Source organism: Nipponia nippon, unplaced genomic scaffold, assembly GCF_047370975.1.
Source record: "Nipponia nippon isolate SJK-2023a ecotype South Korea unplaced genomic scaffold, ASM4737097v1 scaffold_3, whole genome shotgun sequence".
NCBI classification, from domain to species: domain Eukaryota; kingdom Metazoa; phylum Chordata; class Aves; order Pelecaniformes; family Threskiornithidae; genus Nipponia; species Nipponia nippon.
The window spans coordinates 68,238,868-68,254,722 of record NW_028262347.1 but is presented as its reverse complement, the minus strand read 5'-3'; the positions used below and the strand labels follow the sequence as shown (position 1 = coordinate 68,254,722).

General features: G+C 40.3%; 1 protein-coding gene across 13 annotated transcripts in view; it reads right to left on the bottom strand.

Annotated features, from left to right (window-relative positions):
• Window positions 1-15,855, bottom strand: part of WNK1 (WNK lysine deficient protein kinase 1) — a 108,666-nt gene that overhangs the window by 34,434 nt on the left and 58,377 nt on the right. For 7 of the 13 annotated variants that reach the window (XM_087765043.1, XM_087765045.1, XM_087765044.1 and 4 more), the window contains exons 5-11: window positions 13,190-13,278; window positions 11,571-11,790; window positions 11,011-11,347; window positions 9,720-9,907; window positions 4,126-4,554; window positions 790-861; window positions 2-151 (exon numbers count right to left, since the gene is read on the bottom strand). In XM_087765043.1, the coding sequence (XP_087621169.1) occupies window positions 2-151; window positions 790-861; window positions 4,126-4,554; window positions 9,720-9,907; window positions 11,011-11,347; window positions 11,571-11,790; window positions 13,190-13,278 (1,485 nt within the window). Of the gene's footprint in view, window position 1; window positions 152-789; window positions 862-3,333; window positions 4,555-6,326; window positions 6,585-9,719; window positions 9,908-11,010; window positions 11,348-11,570; window positions 11,791-13,189; window positions 13,279-15,855 lie in introns of all 13 variants that reach the window. The other 6 variants (XM_087765041.1, XM_087765042.1, XM_087765049.1 and 3 more) reach the window with 3 other exon arrangements.

The window sequence follows — 15,855 nt, the reverse complement described above, 5'->3', positions numbered from 1 at the left end:
CCTGTGTCCCAGCTGCTGCCTGAGGCATTGGCATAATCTGTGAAGCTTGAGTTTGAGAGACAGTTTGTGTGGGAGTGGCACCAGCAGAAACTGATGGCTGCTGCAGCTGGTACTGTCCAGGCTGTTGGGAAGGGGCTGGCTGTTGTGCATTCTGTAGTAGGGAAAAGAGGCAGAAGCTATTTTTTTCCCCCCACAGAAGTTTTTAAAGCATATCCTATCTCAGTTCTACTTTTTACTCCCTCATAAGTGACATCAGTGGTTCTTCTGAATATGTTGAGTGAATCAAGCTTTAGCAATTACTTATTAGCATTACTAACACAACTCCATTATCACCACCAAATCTTGCAACAGAATTATTTCACCTTTGAAAACAAGAAGGAAGATTCTATAAAGGAAGAAAAGGAGGCAGTTAAGAGAAGAGGATGTTGCAGAAGATAATATTTCCAGTTAGAAGAAATAATGAGAATGAAGTCTGGCTATCTAGACAATCTAACTTGCAAATCCTGACATGCCTCCCCTTGAATGGCACCTCCACTGCAAGCTCAGGTGGAAGTTGGGGAAGACAGACACATGAAAACAAGCATTAATGTGATTCTAAAAATAAATTCCAGAAAGTCAATGAAGTTAATCCCATAGCATCTTAGATTGGGTGAGAACCAGAGGATTCCTTTGCTTTTGTCCAAAACTATGGGTTTAAGCGGGGACAGAGGTAGCCAGTTGCTCTTAAAGAGTCATCAAAATCCTATACTAAAAGTGTTTTAGTCCTGGGTTTAGGGACTGTGATCTTACCTGTTGAGTGTGTTGGGTAGGCTGGGATGGCACTGATGCACTGCTTGAGGCTGACTGGCCTTGCACCTGTGTCTGGAGGAGGGAAAAAAAAAAAAGACAATCAGCTTAAAAAACCCTATGGTTTCTGCAGCAGGCAGTTAAAATCATTTCTGCCTGGAACATTCTGGTTGGGATCGGTTTCTAGCTGTCCTTTTGGCCAACCAGTCTTTTTCGCCAAATTCCACTACAACAACCAGAACAAAGCAGAGCAACCTGGAAAAATACTGAACTCCATTTTAAGTCTTCCAAAGCAACCAATACAGAAAGTCTTTGCAACCCACATGCCCCTCAACACAAGACAGATCAGCCTACCAGCTGCTTCTTCCACTGATGATGCTTTAAGAGCAGGATGCCTTGGTATGATAACTGGAAATATAGGCATTAAGTTTTACCTTTACATGTGTTCTAAACACAGTTAGGTGGGGAGACAGAAGGAGGCTAGAAGGAAATAAAACTATTTGTTAAAAAAAAAAAATCAAAGATATACAGAATTCTAGACCAATAACAAAGTACTCAGTACACGTACATGTCATGAGTTCCCTTTGAGAGGCATGTCAAAATACAAGCTAGAAATCATTTCCAGACTCAGTACCATTCAAAGGCTACCTAAACCTGGATATTGAAGAATCTGGGGGTCCATGTTCTAGCTAAGACAGAATTTTTGAATGAATAAGCAATGAAAAAAATGGATGAGTGGCATACAAATGAATGTGGAAGATGTAGAGGAAAATGGAATGGATTTTCATTATTTTTGTGGCTGACATTTTTTATCAGATCCCAGGATTTTCATTATTATTTTTGTGACCATTATATTTCTTTATCAGATCCTGGGAGACAACTAGACAAAGGCCTCCAGACGAGTTCCCTAAACATGCACCACTTTGGTGAACTGCCTTTGTAAGAAAGGTATCTGGTGCACATGCATCATTTCAGAAATATCTACTAAAATTCTGTGATCATTCAGCTCGTAGAAGCTTATTAGGAACAAGTTTATAAAAATTACATACTTTTTTAATTACAGAAACTTTGGGGAAAGCAGACTGCCAATGAAAAGAACCATTTTTTTCTTTGCTGTTTTAGAAGCTTGAGGCCCTTATTGGCTAGGATCTAAATGCATGCTATATCCCACTGCTGTAACATCTGTTCACATTGACTCAAGTTTGTGCTTCAAATTCTGATATTTTAATGAATTAGATAAAAGATCCCAGAACTTATAATCTGTAAAATAATCGTGATCCCTTATTGTGTTTTCCAGATGTATTTTACATCCATAAGAAGTCACCTCCTCAAGTTTAACAAAGGTGGTTTATGGAGAAACGAACCCCACGTAATTTTTAAACTTCTTGCATAGCAGCTTCACTCCACAAGTTCTCCTACAGCATAGAAATTCTTATCAGACTAGTCATTAAAGCTGCTTCAGCAGCTTAAATAAACCACCTTTATTATCCCATACAGAAAGCCTTAAATACTTAGTTCTTGATCTTACCACAAAAAGCAAAAGATTCTCCCTCAGTTCCTTCACACAAATCCCAAAGTTGCTAGTACTCCAATAACTAAAATGTCAGAGAGCACCTAATTCCACGAACAAGAGTAAGAGAGAAGTCTACTTAAAGTAAATCCTCTCTTTTCACAAAAAATTGTCTTATGAAAAGTTTCAGACTATAAGCACAGACACAATATATATAGACATACACCTCACAGTTACTGACTATTGCAAGTGCAAATACCACACATGCTGATAAAACGTGTACCTCCAAAACTAGCTTCAGGTCTCAAATTTTGTTTTTTTAAGAGGACACCATATTCTAGGCTTATAAGGAAGCAATGCCTATTAGCAACAGTTGTTTGTGCCATTAATTTACTACTCAGCTTGTTTAGTTTCTTTAATGATCCTGCAGGTACATTTCCAAATCTGTGTACATGTAGATAATATAGCTCCTTCTATTCCTCTCTTCCCACTTTCTTTCCCCAAGCCTAGAAAAAGCTCTCTCATCTTGGACAGTCACCAAATTAACCTTGTGGTTGTCTAACGAAACATTATTCACACGTAAGTTCAACTTCAAATAACACATTCTCATTAAATGGCTAAGGAGCAGGAACAAAAATACAAAGCAAGTTTTACTATCACTGCTGATTCAAACTGTGGAGAAGATACATTTCGTTAAACTCATTTTTTTAAAAGCCAATTTGGTACTCCAGCTACCCCTTGCCAGAGGAACAACTAGTCCCAGGAGGAACACTAACCATTTGTTACCCTTAACACAAAAGCCCTACCAATATCTCAGCTGAAGCTGAACACAGACAAGTGGTTGCTGATGCCTCATTATTTCATTGCAACCTGCTAAGTTAGAGATCCTAGTATACTACTGACTTGGTGGAAAGACACCCCCATGAACGCTAACGATTAGAACCACATGGAGCAAGTCTAAGAGCAAGGCTTCCCTTTAAGTGCAAGGCATGACTTATAAAAAGTAGAGAAATTCTGGAAGGGTTTGCTCCTGTAACCTGAGGATAGAGTGCAGGTGGTCCCGATGAAAGCGAGGTGGACAAGGCCTGCTGAGTCGAGGCTCCCTGGGGGAAGCAGATGAAGAGCTGCGACTCTTGCAATACCTTCTGAGGCAGCTGAACAATGGGCAATGAGAAGTCTGAACCAAAAGCAGAAGATGACCCCCCTGTAGGGGGAGGAGACTGGAAATCGCCAGTGTCAGAGGAAGTCAGCTGTGAGGAATCACTGGAGTATTCTGGGCTTCCTTCCGGCCAGCTCCGCCTGGCAGAGCCCCCTCTGGGACCTGCTAACTCAGGACCAAGATAGTTACACTGCTCCTCTGTCACAGGCTGAAGCCGACCATGCGACCCTACGCCTTGAGTGGATTCCTCTTGACTGGTCTCCATAGAGCCCCGGCGACTTCTGTAGACCCGCTGGGGTAAAACTGCCCCTTCTGCTGGAGCAGAAGTCGGTGTGTGCACATGGAACTCAAAGACACAGCTCGCTCTGCCATCACCACTGTGAGAGAGCACAGCCGGGGCAGAGTGTGGAACAAATACCTGGTGGAACGTCATCTGAGCAGGATCTGCACTCAGAGGAGCTGAAACACTGGATAATGGAGAAAGGGGACCCATCCCAGAATCCAGCCTCAGGTTGTGAACGTGTCTTGCCAGGTATGTTTGCCCCAATTGAAAGTCGAACACAGAGCTTTGTGGAGGACCACCTTGCCCATGGTTTGACTCAGAGACCTGCTTCAAATGTTGTTCAGTCGTGTGAGAGTTATAAGCTACTTGATCATACTGCTCCGATACCTGTGATGGATAGTGCATGCCCACCAAATATACAGCTTCTGGATGCATTCTGTAGTGAGCATCCTCTGGAGGTGTTGGTCCAGATCTATAGTCACTGTGTACAGGAGCTGGCTCAAACACGGGATTAACTTGCACATGCAGAGGCTCTCCAGCGACTCTCTGAGCTGCTGTGCCCAGCATAACGAATGCCTCTGGTGTCCAATTGGTGGGGCTACCACCAGGTGGAACTAAACTCTGCCCAGTCTTCAGCAATGGCTGGAAGTGGCAAGTCTGGGCTTCCAAAAATGAAGTGCTCTTGCGCCGCTGAGCAACTGCCACCTTCGGCGGGCAGACAGGTGGTGGTGAGAAAGACACCGGCCGTTCATGAACGGTTGGGAAAAATATCTGTGAATCTGGGAACGTTGGTGTTCCCCCACGCGGATGCTGAGGCTGTATTGACATGAACAAGACAAGTAATTCATACATTAAAAGTGAAAGCACATCAACATGCACAGTTCACTAGGCAGTTCTGTGAAGTAACTTTATAGAATGACTACTCAATTCATGGTCAAAAACATACAATACTTAGGAAATTTAGGTGAGTTGTAAATATCCATTAAATACATCCACGGCAGGCGTAGCTACGAATGGAAACATTTGCTTGTGTTAGAGCTGCTTTTCCAGTCCAATTCCAAGAATTCACAAAAATAAACCAGTTTTGCTCCTGACAATGGAATGAGATGTACTGTCACGGGCTATCCATTGTGATCAGTGCTTGAAAGCCAATCAAACCCCTGAGGTTATCGCCATGTGGGGAATATGAAGATTCAGAACTTGATAGCAGCAACAATGCAGAGCCTCTAGTTTGCATTTAGAAGATAAAATGGCATTAAATCTTAATATTATCCAAGACAAACCCCACAGTGCTAGTGTCCTGTCAAGCGTGTGTTCTGTATGCAATCCAGAAAGCTCAAGAGAAGCCTTTTACAAGACAAAACGGAATCATTCCAGCCCACAAATGAAAAAAATGTATGATAAAACTGCAGAGCCTTTCGATTCTGCCCAATTTGATCATCTCTTTTGATCCCTTCGATCACTTTTGATCATACCTTTTCACATAGGAAATTAGCGCTCACTGAAACAAACCTACCTCTTGCCTGGACAATAAAACATTCACAGGTTTAGTAACAGTGGAGTCCACAGGCAATTCCACTCCATCTGATGTACTACTTCAGATGAGGCTCATCTTACTTAAGATTTGTAGGGAAATTTTCACTAAAGCAAGTTCCATATAAGAATACCAAATAACTTTGTAATTCTGCATTTTTTCATCTCTGCCTACAGTATGCTGAGAAATAACGTATTATCAACCCTAAAAGGGAAAAAAATTGCAAGAGTCAGTAGCAAAATACTGTCTTTAAGACAGATGCCATTTATGACTTTTGCAAGTTGCTGTTTCCACATTGTTCTGTTTCTCCCCAGCCCCTTTTTTCTGGAAAAGCAGCAGCAAATTTCCATATTGACCAACACCAACAAGAAGGTCCTACAGGATGAAGAACTATTCCTATGTTCTGAAAACCAGTTCCACGTACTTCAGTTACAGAGAAGTGCGTCACTAAATTTATTTCATGTAAATTGAAGCCCAAAAATGAAAACAGACTACCTCCTGTCCTGCAAGCTATCTTGCATCTAACCTTCTGAGAAACATGAAACAATGTCTTCTTCCCATCAAGAAGCAGCTGAAGTGGCATTTCTGATTAAAACTTACAGAAAAATCCTCAGAAGTATTCATACTCTGAATTTCTAGTATCACTACCACAGCTAGCCAAAGCTTTTACAATAGCCAGCCACAGCAACCAAGCTTTAAAAGCTGGTTGTTTTGTGCAGGGCTTAATTAACATTCAATGCTTGCTTAGAAGTTGGAAAATAAAAACCTGGTCTTCTGACTTAAGGAGATAAGAGCCAGTCTTACCTTTACCTTCTGTGATACAACTGGGGAACTCACAGTTATACTATCCCAAAATACAAAAAACAAATGGTCAGCCACTGTTTGATAACGTTTAAGTGTACTGCTTCCCAAAAAAGTGATCAACACTCCAGCAGCACGGTATAAGGAATAAGGAATCAGCTCTTCATTTTCTCATTTTAAAAATGCCCAATTTCCAGGATGTATTTAATGATAACTTATCTTACTGTGCCAGGAGGCAAATGGTAACACATACAGGACTGACAGAGAGGGAGGGCAGGCTGGAGCGTCGATGCTTGCGTGGAGAGGCAGAGTGCATGGGCAGGACACTTTCCAGGGCTTTAGAAAGCTTTTCTGCAAAGGTTTCTTCAGGGACAGTCCGAAGGTAGAAAGGAGAAAGAGGTGCAGACAGCGCTGGTGGTGGGGTGCAAGGAGCACTGAGAGGGATGCAGGACATAGAGGGAAGAGCAGGAAGGTGGGGGACACAAACTGACATGCTACGACCACGTTGAGGCTAAAGGAGGAAAACAAAAGTTAAGAATTGAACACTTCAAAAAAATGAAAAACAAAACCAGCAAAAACTACAATGAGGTAGAAAAGAAATGCAGACACACAATGAGAGGCCCAATACTGACTACTATGTGTGCAAGAAGATATGAGAAATGCTGAATGAATGCCAGCACACACTGGAACAGGCTATGTGCTCCTCTGAGGACCCAAGTTTGCCTTAGGTTACTGAGCAGTGCGGAAAGTTCCCTAGTACCCTTATGAGAAGCATGTGGAAGGCAGAGCAGACAGGAGAGAATAGTTTCTCTGGGGCCACTGATGCAGCCCATATTGTGTGTACTCACAGCATCTGGTAGTCTGACAAACAGACAAACCTAAACAGGTACTGATGATCTTTCAAACATTCATTCTTAGTTTAGTGAGTGGATGTGTGTTTATACATATCACCTCACCAGTCTCTCTGCTTGTGCACCTCCCTGATTGAATTAAGTGGACTAACTGTATGCAGCTGGCTCTCATTTTAACATTACCCATTCTACAACAGGATTTGTGGAAAAAATTTGGTTTAATGTGTGGAAAATTCAGTAAAATCAGTCTTAGACAAGCATTTTCCAGACACTGGGCCAATAAAAGCATCAGGATTTTGTAATCTTGCCACAATCCAGAAGGCCATAGGTCAAAATCCAACCAAATTGGAAGAATTGGAATTCAGGGGTTTGGGTTGTTTTGTTTGTTTTGGTTTGGTTTTTGTTTTGTTTGTGTGGGGTGGGGTTTTTTTGTTATTGCTTTTTTTGGCATGGTGTGTTTTGTTGTATTTTAAGTGAAGAGAAAAAGACAGTCTTCAACTGCAAGTCTTCCTTCTCTAATGGTATATGCCTCTTATGGATGTAATCCATAATTTCTTAACATAACTGAAATCAAATACAGACCTATAGGGGAAAAAAAAAACCCTTAAGATATCCAGTGGAGATCTGATTTTAAAGATTTCTGATTGAGAAATCTTGCTAGACTGCTCAAAGATTTGGGAGCGGCATAAGGGAACTCAAAGGGTTAAATAAATACTTTACCTCTAATTTTCACCTGTTCCAAGGCAGGACTAGTTATATATGTAATTCCTGACTAATTTATCTATCTGACCTGTTCAGAAACATCTCCAGTTATGGAGACTGCAGCACTTAACTGTCCTTGTTGGTTAGAAAAAAAACCTTTCCCAAACACTAATTCCATGCTGCAATTTAGGCTTATTATTTCTTATTCTATCTGACAACAATGTTGTGATCTGATTAGCCGCATCCTATTTTACAGCAGCCTTTAGAGCTTTCTCTCTCCTCAAGCTCATCTTTCATAGGCTCAGCTTAACTCTTTCAGTCTTCCCACATAAACCATGTTTTCTGTATTTCTGGTGGTTTGTTTTTGGTTTTTTTTCCCCCCCCCCAATCTCCTCTGAATTCTCTCCCAGTTCACCTTCAAATTCCCTCAAGCAGGGTGTCCAGGATAGACTTACCAATGGCCAAGAGCAGAACTATTTCACATTACATGATGTTTGCCTTTTTCACAACAGCATGATGTTTTTGACCATGTCCAGCTTGTGGTCCAATATAATCCCTGAGGTTGTTTTTTTTTGGCAGAATTGCTGCCTAGTCAGTTGTTGCTCATCCTGTACTTCTGTAGCTGATTATTCCTGTTTAAACATGAACTTTGTTCTTGTCCTGATTGAACTGCATTCTATTTCTTTTTAAGGCCATTTCTCCAGTTGTCAATGTAATTTTGACTTGTCATTCTGTCTTCCCAACAAACTGTTAGTAGTTCCTGCAGTGTTCTATCCCGTTCTGTCAACCTCCTGGTACCACTGTCGTCATCATAGAGCATGAGCACATCTTAGCAGTGAGCTAAGCAGCTTGACTACACCTCTGTCATACACTTGTTCTCCCATCCCCTCTCAAAAGATTATGGTCTTTCAACCTGGAAGCTAGCCATCCCAAAACAGTGAAATGGCTTCTGGTCCAACATGTGCCCACATAACAAAATACAGCTGACCCAGAACAAGAGTTTAGAGGGATTAAAAACTCATTTGATCAAGGACTAGCAGTACCACAAGCTTCAGGATAAGTGCCTTTGATAAAGATGGAGGTACTTTGCTTGTGAGTGAAACCAGCATGTTTTCCAAAAAGCTAGTAACACCAACGATTCTGTAATAAACCCTACAACCACAGGTACCAAAAAAAGTGAGGACCTTCAGTCTTAAAGTGTCACATCTTCTTCCTTATGGTATTACTATACTATACCATAACATCTCTGCCTCAGGCTTAGATTTTTACTTTTACTTGTGTAAAAAACGAGCGACAATGGAACCACTGAAGACAATATAACAGTAGCAGAAGTTCTACTCCGGAGTTAGAATAGATTTCCGCGTACTCTCATACTCAGATCTAAAGACATACCAAGGAAAAAAACATACCAAAACAAAAGGGCAACACAAATGAACATAGTAGGAAAAGTATTTGTGCCCAGTGCAGACTTTCCAGGGAAAAGGAATACGCATGGCAACTGATGAGCAAATCAACACAAGCTAGAAATAAAATCGGGAACAAGGGTGTGGGGTCTTTTCAGTCTGGAGATCTCACATGCAGCATTCTATAACAGTTAAAAAAATCTTACCTGAAGAATCTGTAATCAAAGCCTCACAGAACACACACAGCAATTTCATACTTAGACAGTAACTAAAACTATTCTAATCCTTTCTTCAAATCAAATCAACAGCTTGATCCCTGGTAACTTCATATACACATACACACATTACCTTCCCAAGTGAGATTAAATGCTTACTTTCATGAGATACTCTTGTTCTGAGGACATTACTTCCATCCATAAAAAAAACCCTAACCCATCATTCTGCTTAAGTGCACTCAAGATTAAATAAAAGCTTTGAAGACAAATATGCCCTTGCACTCTGCCTTCCCTCGCTCCCCCAACTCAGTCACCTTGCAAAAGCAGCCCCTTTACTACTCCCATGCAGAATTTGTATCACATGCAAAACAAAACATAGACAGAACATTGCCTGGCAGACTTTCCCCTCACCTTTCAAGAGAAATACAAAATCAAATAATTCCATGCGTTTGCAATACTGTAAGTTCTGGCTTACCGCTGCAGGTGGCTGATATCCTCCATGTTGCTGCGACTGCACTTGGCCAACTGAAGCTGCATATCCCTGGACTGCAGCTGTTGAGATTGACTGGTCATGCTGGGAACCATACGACACAGTCTGTTGACTGCTCACACATGATTCGGTATAAACAGATGACCCCTGGCCACTGTCAACTGTCCCATCAGCTGCAGAAGTTAAAGATAAAAATCTGCATTTCAAGAACTGCAGTCTGGATTCACAACTTTAAAGACATTATAATCAACCAAGTACTAGATTGATGTTTGTGCCATGTCACATGGACCTTTTCAGCATTGTTCCTCATGTAATATTTAAGCTGGTTAAAAAAAAAATTTTTCTTCCTCAATACAGTAATACCTTACCAATATAGCTTCCACTAACCTCTGAAAAAATCAATAATTTCAGGAGTTCTTTGGGAAGATACTTAATAGTAAACTATGCTTCCTATAAAAGGCTAGACTAGAAACAGAAACTTAAATTCCACATTGTTATGAATGATCTTTCAGGGGTTTTTTAATTACTATTTTTATTTATTTATTTTTACACAGACATATAAAACAGGTCTGTTGTGCTGGCTGGCAGATGCACCTGATGTAGGCATAGTACAGAACTTAAAATCCCTGTTACCTAAAGAGCAGAGAGTAATTTGCTTTCTAACTTCACCATTCTAATATGGAAGTTCCCATCTACCACAGTTATTCAAATACTGATTCAAATGTTGGGATGGCAGAAGAGGAAAAGTTAGGAGTGTTAATTCATCTTTTCATGTATAGTATGTAAATCAGAAAGTGAAAATTTTTTTGGAAAGCAAATTGTGACCTGAACTGCTTGGACATTAATCTCATTTCCACCCTTAAACATAAGTTAACAAGGATTCAAATAAGTGTTTCTAATAGCTCTAACTGCACTGGTGCAAGAGTATACAGCCTTCTGCAGGGCCAGAATATACTGTCCCTATAGGAGGGCGGCAAAAACTAGGACACGTTCATGCTTCAGGTGCCCCGGTTCTTTAGTGTATTAACTTGAAACAAAGGAAAATGATTTTGTGCCAAGACAGTGAACTGTGAATTGTGCCAAGACTTGGCTTAGCTAAGGCACAGGGATGCATCTTATTTTGCTGTGCTTTCTAGTGAGATCATGTTCTTCAGCAGACAGCAATGGCAGACAGCAACATCTTAAGATATTTACTGCTATACCCACCAAAAGTTTAAGACTCCAAAGGGGGGAACTGTGTAAGTGCAAGAGTTCCTAAATAAACCGACACACTTACAAAGAATAGATATACTGGGTTGCTGGAACTGCAGTTGTTGGTGTTGATCAGCTTCTGGTTCTTCAGGCTCCACTTGTGTAGAAACCGATGCTGAAGTAGTGGGGACAGGAGTAGTACCAGTGACAGATAGGGGATGCTTTGACCCTGCATGGGAAGCACTTGATGGTTGCTGTTGCTCCAGCTGCTGCTTCTGACTACCTTCTTCCTGAAGCTTCTTCTCCTGTTCTTCTCGCACCAACTGACGCTGCTCTCGCTTTCGCTTAATCAAAGATACCCTGTCCTTGATAGCTTTCGCCATTGTCTTGTGATCCCCTTCACAGACATAGCCAGATTCCACCTGAAGGAGGATATATTCACAGAATTCAGACTGTCATAGACAGCCACTGTTGTAGTGCTACAATATAAGCTACGACTCTCTGTCACTAACTTCTCATTCACAAACTTCTGAAGCTGTTTTATTTCTAGACAGTAACAACACCAAATGCAGAGGCTGGCAGACTACATTTCACTGTCAGAGAACACCAGTACTTCCGATGCTTTGCAAGACCACCAACACTTACCATTTCCTGTGCTACATCCTCTGGGACATCTCTCTCCAAATCAAAGGAAAACTCTATTGCCTCATTATCTTTATATTTGCCCTTGAGTTTTTTGATGTCTTCAATTCGTAGCCAGAGTTTAATGGCAATTTTTTCTCCATCATCTTCTTCTGCTAGTTCTACCCGTACACCAGTCTCTTCTTGGAAGAAAGCATGATTCAAAAGGTCCTTAATAGCATATCTAGCATATTAGGAAAGAACGTAGAAAGCACACACAGTTACTAGGTTTTCAAAAAATATTAAGGAATATCCTTGCCTGATGGTCCCCCAAATTTGCTCTCTACATTTCACGCTTCTCCCATGAATTATTTGACAGCCCATCATTGAAATTTCTATTTAAAAGCATGATGGCAAAACAAAATGCAACAATGCTGCAGATGCACAAAAAATATCATACATTGGTCAGCAGAAGTACCACATTTAAGCCAACTGAATAGGATGCATATATTAACTAAAATAATAAGAAACCTTGAAGAAACAGTTTGGTTTTACCGAACATTAAGATCCAACACACAACTCTCAGTCCCCAAATCAGTACAGTAATCCAAGTACGTATTTCACTCTATTTCAAGATCTTATCAAAAGCCTCATCTAGTAAATTCAGCACTAGATAAGCACCACATGATTCTTTTCATATTTTATACTATTTTGAAGCACTTCAACTTGCATTCTGGTTGGCACAATTAGAAGCTTTGTCCTGAAGGTACAAAAAGCTCTATGTTCATATATGCACAGCATTAACAGCAGTAGTCTACAAGTTAATCACTTAAACTAAATGGCAAGAAATACGTGATGTGCAGCCACAAAATTAACTTAAAATGGGAAAAAAAAATACAAAATTAAGAAAAAGAACAGAAATTAAAAATACACAGCAACACCATCAGATGTAAAACTTGAAGAGTTAATAGAAGGGGATGAATAAACATCCATGAACTGACAAAACTAGCTCTGAACAGAATAGCAGGAGGCTAGAGGAGGGCCGAAGGCTGAAGCATTCTTAAATTGGACATTCAGTAAGCAACAACTATCTAAAAGCACAAACCAAAACAAACCCCACAAATAAGCCATCAGAGCAGTTACAGATTTCCTGTAATGGTACAAGTTAATCACTTCAAGTAGAATTCATCTTGCAGAAAACGTGGATGAAAACGAACAGCAAGAATTTAAAAAATAGAAAGAGCCCTCAAAATAATCAGCCATAAAATTTTGCCAACAAAATACAAGGGACAGGAAAAACAAAGGATTACAGAATAACAAACCAACCAAACAATCCAAATACCTGGGAGCCTGGAAGGATTGTCCTCTACTACTTTGCTGACTAGGTCAAAGTTTTAATAAAAGCAATAGAATTTCTGAATAAACTGACATGGGTGGTTACTACAGCATTTGCATTTTTCCTGACACTGTTCATTCTCTAAAACAATCATTGAGTAAGAATCTACCAAAGAATAGAAGCTGCAGAAGTAATACTGGCTTCCATCAGAACACAGAAGACCCCAGGAACTAACCGGATCTGGTATCATGACAGATAAAAGACTCAGATAACAAGTAATACCTCCATCTGAAAAGAAAGTACTTACCTTTCGCCTTTGTTTTGCCGAATGCATCCCTCAATAATCTCCTTCACTTCAGGGATCGCTACTTTATCGAAGCTGGCTGGCTTGACACCCTGGAACACACAAGTGACAGAGAAACTGGAAGGCCCACTTGATTAAAGTTTTGGTTGTGTTTACAGACCAACTATTTTTACACAATAGATAACTCGCCTGAATTCCCCACTAGTGCAAATTATACAGAAATCTGACCCCTATCTTACTGTTCATCTGTTTGTTAGTGACTTCTGCAAACATTCCCCCCTCCGCCCCCCCCATTTCTCAGCTACGCTTCCGTAACAGGCGGCTTTGGCAGTTAGGTTCTCAGTTACGACAGAAGAACAGTTCAGTTTCCATGGAAGTTACGCTGGTTAGAGGCGAGTACACAGACTGGACTGAGAATGGAAGGAAATGTTTCCTATGTCACACTAATGCATGAACCCACATGATTAAATTAACAGTCTTGAAAGGATTCTGCTGCTTCCTAGAATGTTTCCAACATGACATTATATGAAGTAATTTTGGCATAGATTGATTTTACAGGAAAAACCTTAGCCCAGAATGATCTGATTGGATCATTAAATAACTTATCTGATTTTTATTTTTTTTTTTTAAAAAGGGGCGGGGGGGGATAAAACAAAAGGATATTCCTGTATCTTAGCTCTCCCCAGAAGACCTACTATACTCAAACCACACTCCGGCATCACTGCTGTTGTGAGTTCAGGAACATGAGTTTAGCAATACAGACCTTTACAAAAACCCTTTAACAACCCATGGCAATCCTTTCTCCAATGCATGCTAAAGCCATTGCGGGAGAGCAAAACAAAATCTAAGTATGATCAGCTACTCAAATCAGTAAAGCAAATAGGCCATGAGATATGACCATCTGGGAATTCTGCAAAACATTGCAGGCAGAGAGCCAAACTTCATCACTTAATTATGGCCAGAAGCTCTATTTCGGGGGCGATTGTCCACAACAGCAAAATTTGGCACTCGATTTTACTTGATTCAGCCTTTAGCTTCAAACTCTGTATTTAAGACAGCAGAATGAGAGAGGATGAAGACGTCCTGTTCAAATTCTGTTATATGACGAGTCCACGTTTTCAAGCCAAACAATCCTGAAATCATACACTTCGTACATCTGACCCTGTGTTACTGGTAAATCACAACTAAACAAGAAGTGAAATCCATAGAGTCTGAAGTACAGAAATAAATGAAGTATTAGTACAAGCATCATGATTTGTGTCCCAGCCAGAAAGTACTTCTCCCAATATCCTATACGACACCGCTTCCCACCAAATGGGGGCATCTTGAAATGGAAAGGTTTGAGTCTCTGAACCTTTGCAACTACAACCTCTCTTGCCTTTGCAACTACAGACTTTCATTGAACTGAACATGGAGGCTTAATATGATAATAATTTCCATCTACATTTAGATACTTTTTTTTCCTTTGGCCAGACATGGCAATATATTCACTTCATATATTCACTACCTAAAATATTCTCTACCACAGTCTACCAGGAGAGGGCACAGTCAACATCAACTTTAACAGATGCAAACATAAGACTGGGAGAAGCACAAGAGTTCAGTCTTTCAGGGGACAACAGTGCTATTTTCACTACATTTTACAAAGGTGTTGTATCTGGAATTTTTAAAAGGACAAAAAAAAGCTATAGAAAGACATGGTTTTTCACTTGATAAAAACTTCCTGTTACAACAGCATTCTGGTTATCTATTTCTTTGCTCTGAAATTTGCTATTATGAAATTCTAGCAATTGAAATTCACAGAACTGAAGAGTATATTTTGACTAGAATAAGCCCTGAAACACAATCTGTCAGCGAACATTTATGTTAATGCTCTTAAAAGCTTCACTGAACATTAAGACTTTTGAAGATCAATGCCTCAGCTGATAAGATACCAGACTGAAGTTTGGACAGGGAAGTTTAATACTGTAACCAGGTCATATCATGAATTTCCAGCTTCCTAGCAGGACATCGCAGAGCCCTGCACTCTACAGGGATTTATTAAGTGTTTACTACTGGCATCAAGTACCTGTTTGTATGTATGTCTGCTCATATAGCACCCTAGTCAGAGCGAACCCCCCTTTAATTATGACCAAGCTTAAAATGGTCCCAGGAGTTCAAGCTCATGTATGTAGAGACAGATATTTCTATACACAATTAAATGCTCTCCTATATACACATACATAACCTATGCAATCATTATTCCACTGCTTATTGGATATATTTGCATCTAAATCTGCCAAAGTTTAACACATCTAAGTCTCCTAAACAGCTCAAGCCCTAGATAGCAGCAGCCTGCATGTGTGTTCATTTATACCGTGGCAGCAGAAGGAAGATGTCAGATCTGTGACAATCTCATTTCATAAAAACTAAAAGCTAAGAGTAAGACAACTGGTACAGCAAAATATTAACATAACGAAGCCAGAACATTTTTGTTGTTAACTATTTTACCACATGCTCTGTTCTTGCACAAAGCCTGAACAGGTAAAGCTAAGAATGGATTTTCATGTCAGTGATTCAGTCTGCTACCCTGGTTTTCTCTATCCTGAGAGAAATTAAATACCTGTCCAAAATCTTCAGGCCCTTCCATACGGGCCATTTTACAATACCCCATTTTGTGAATTCCCAAC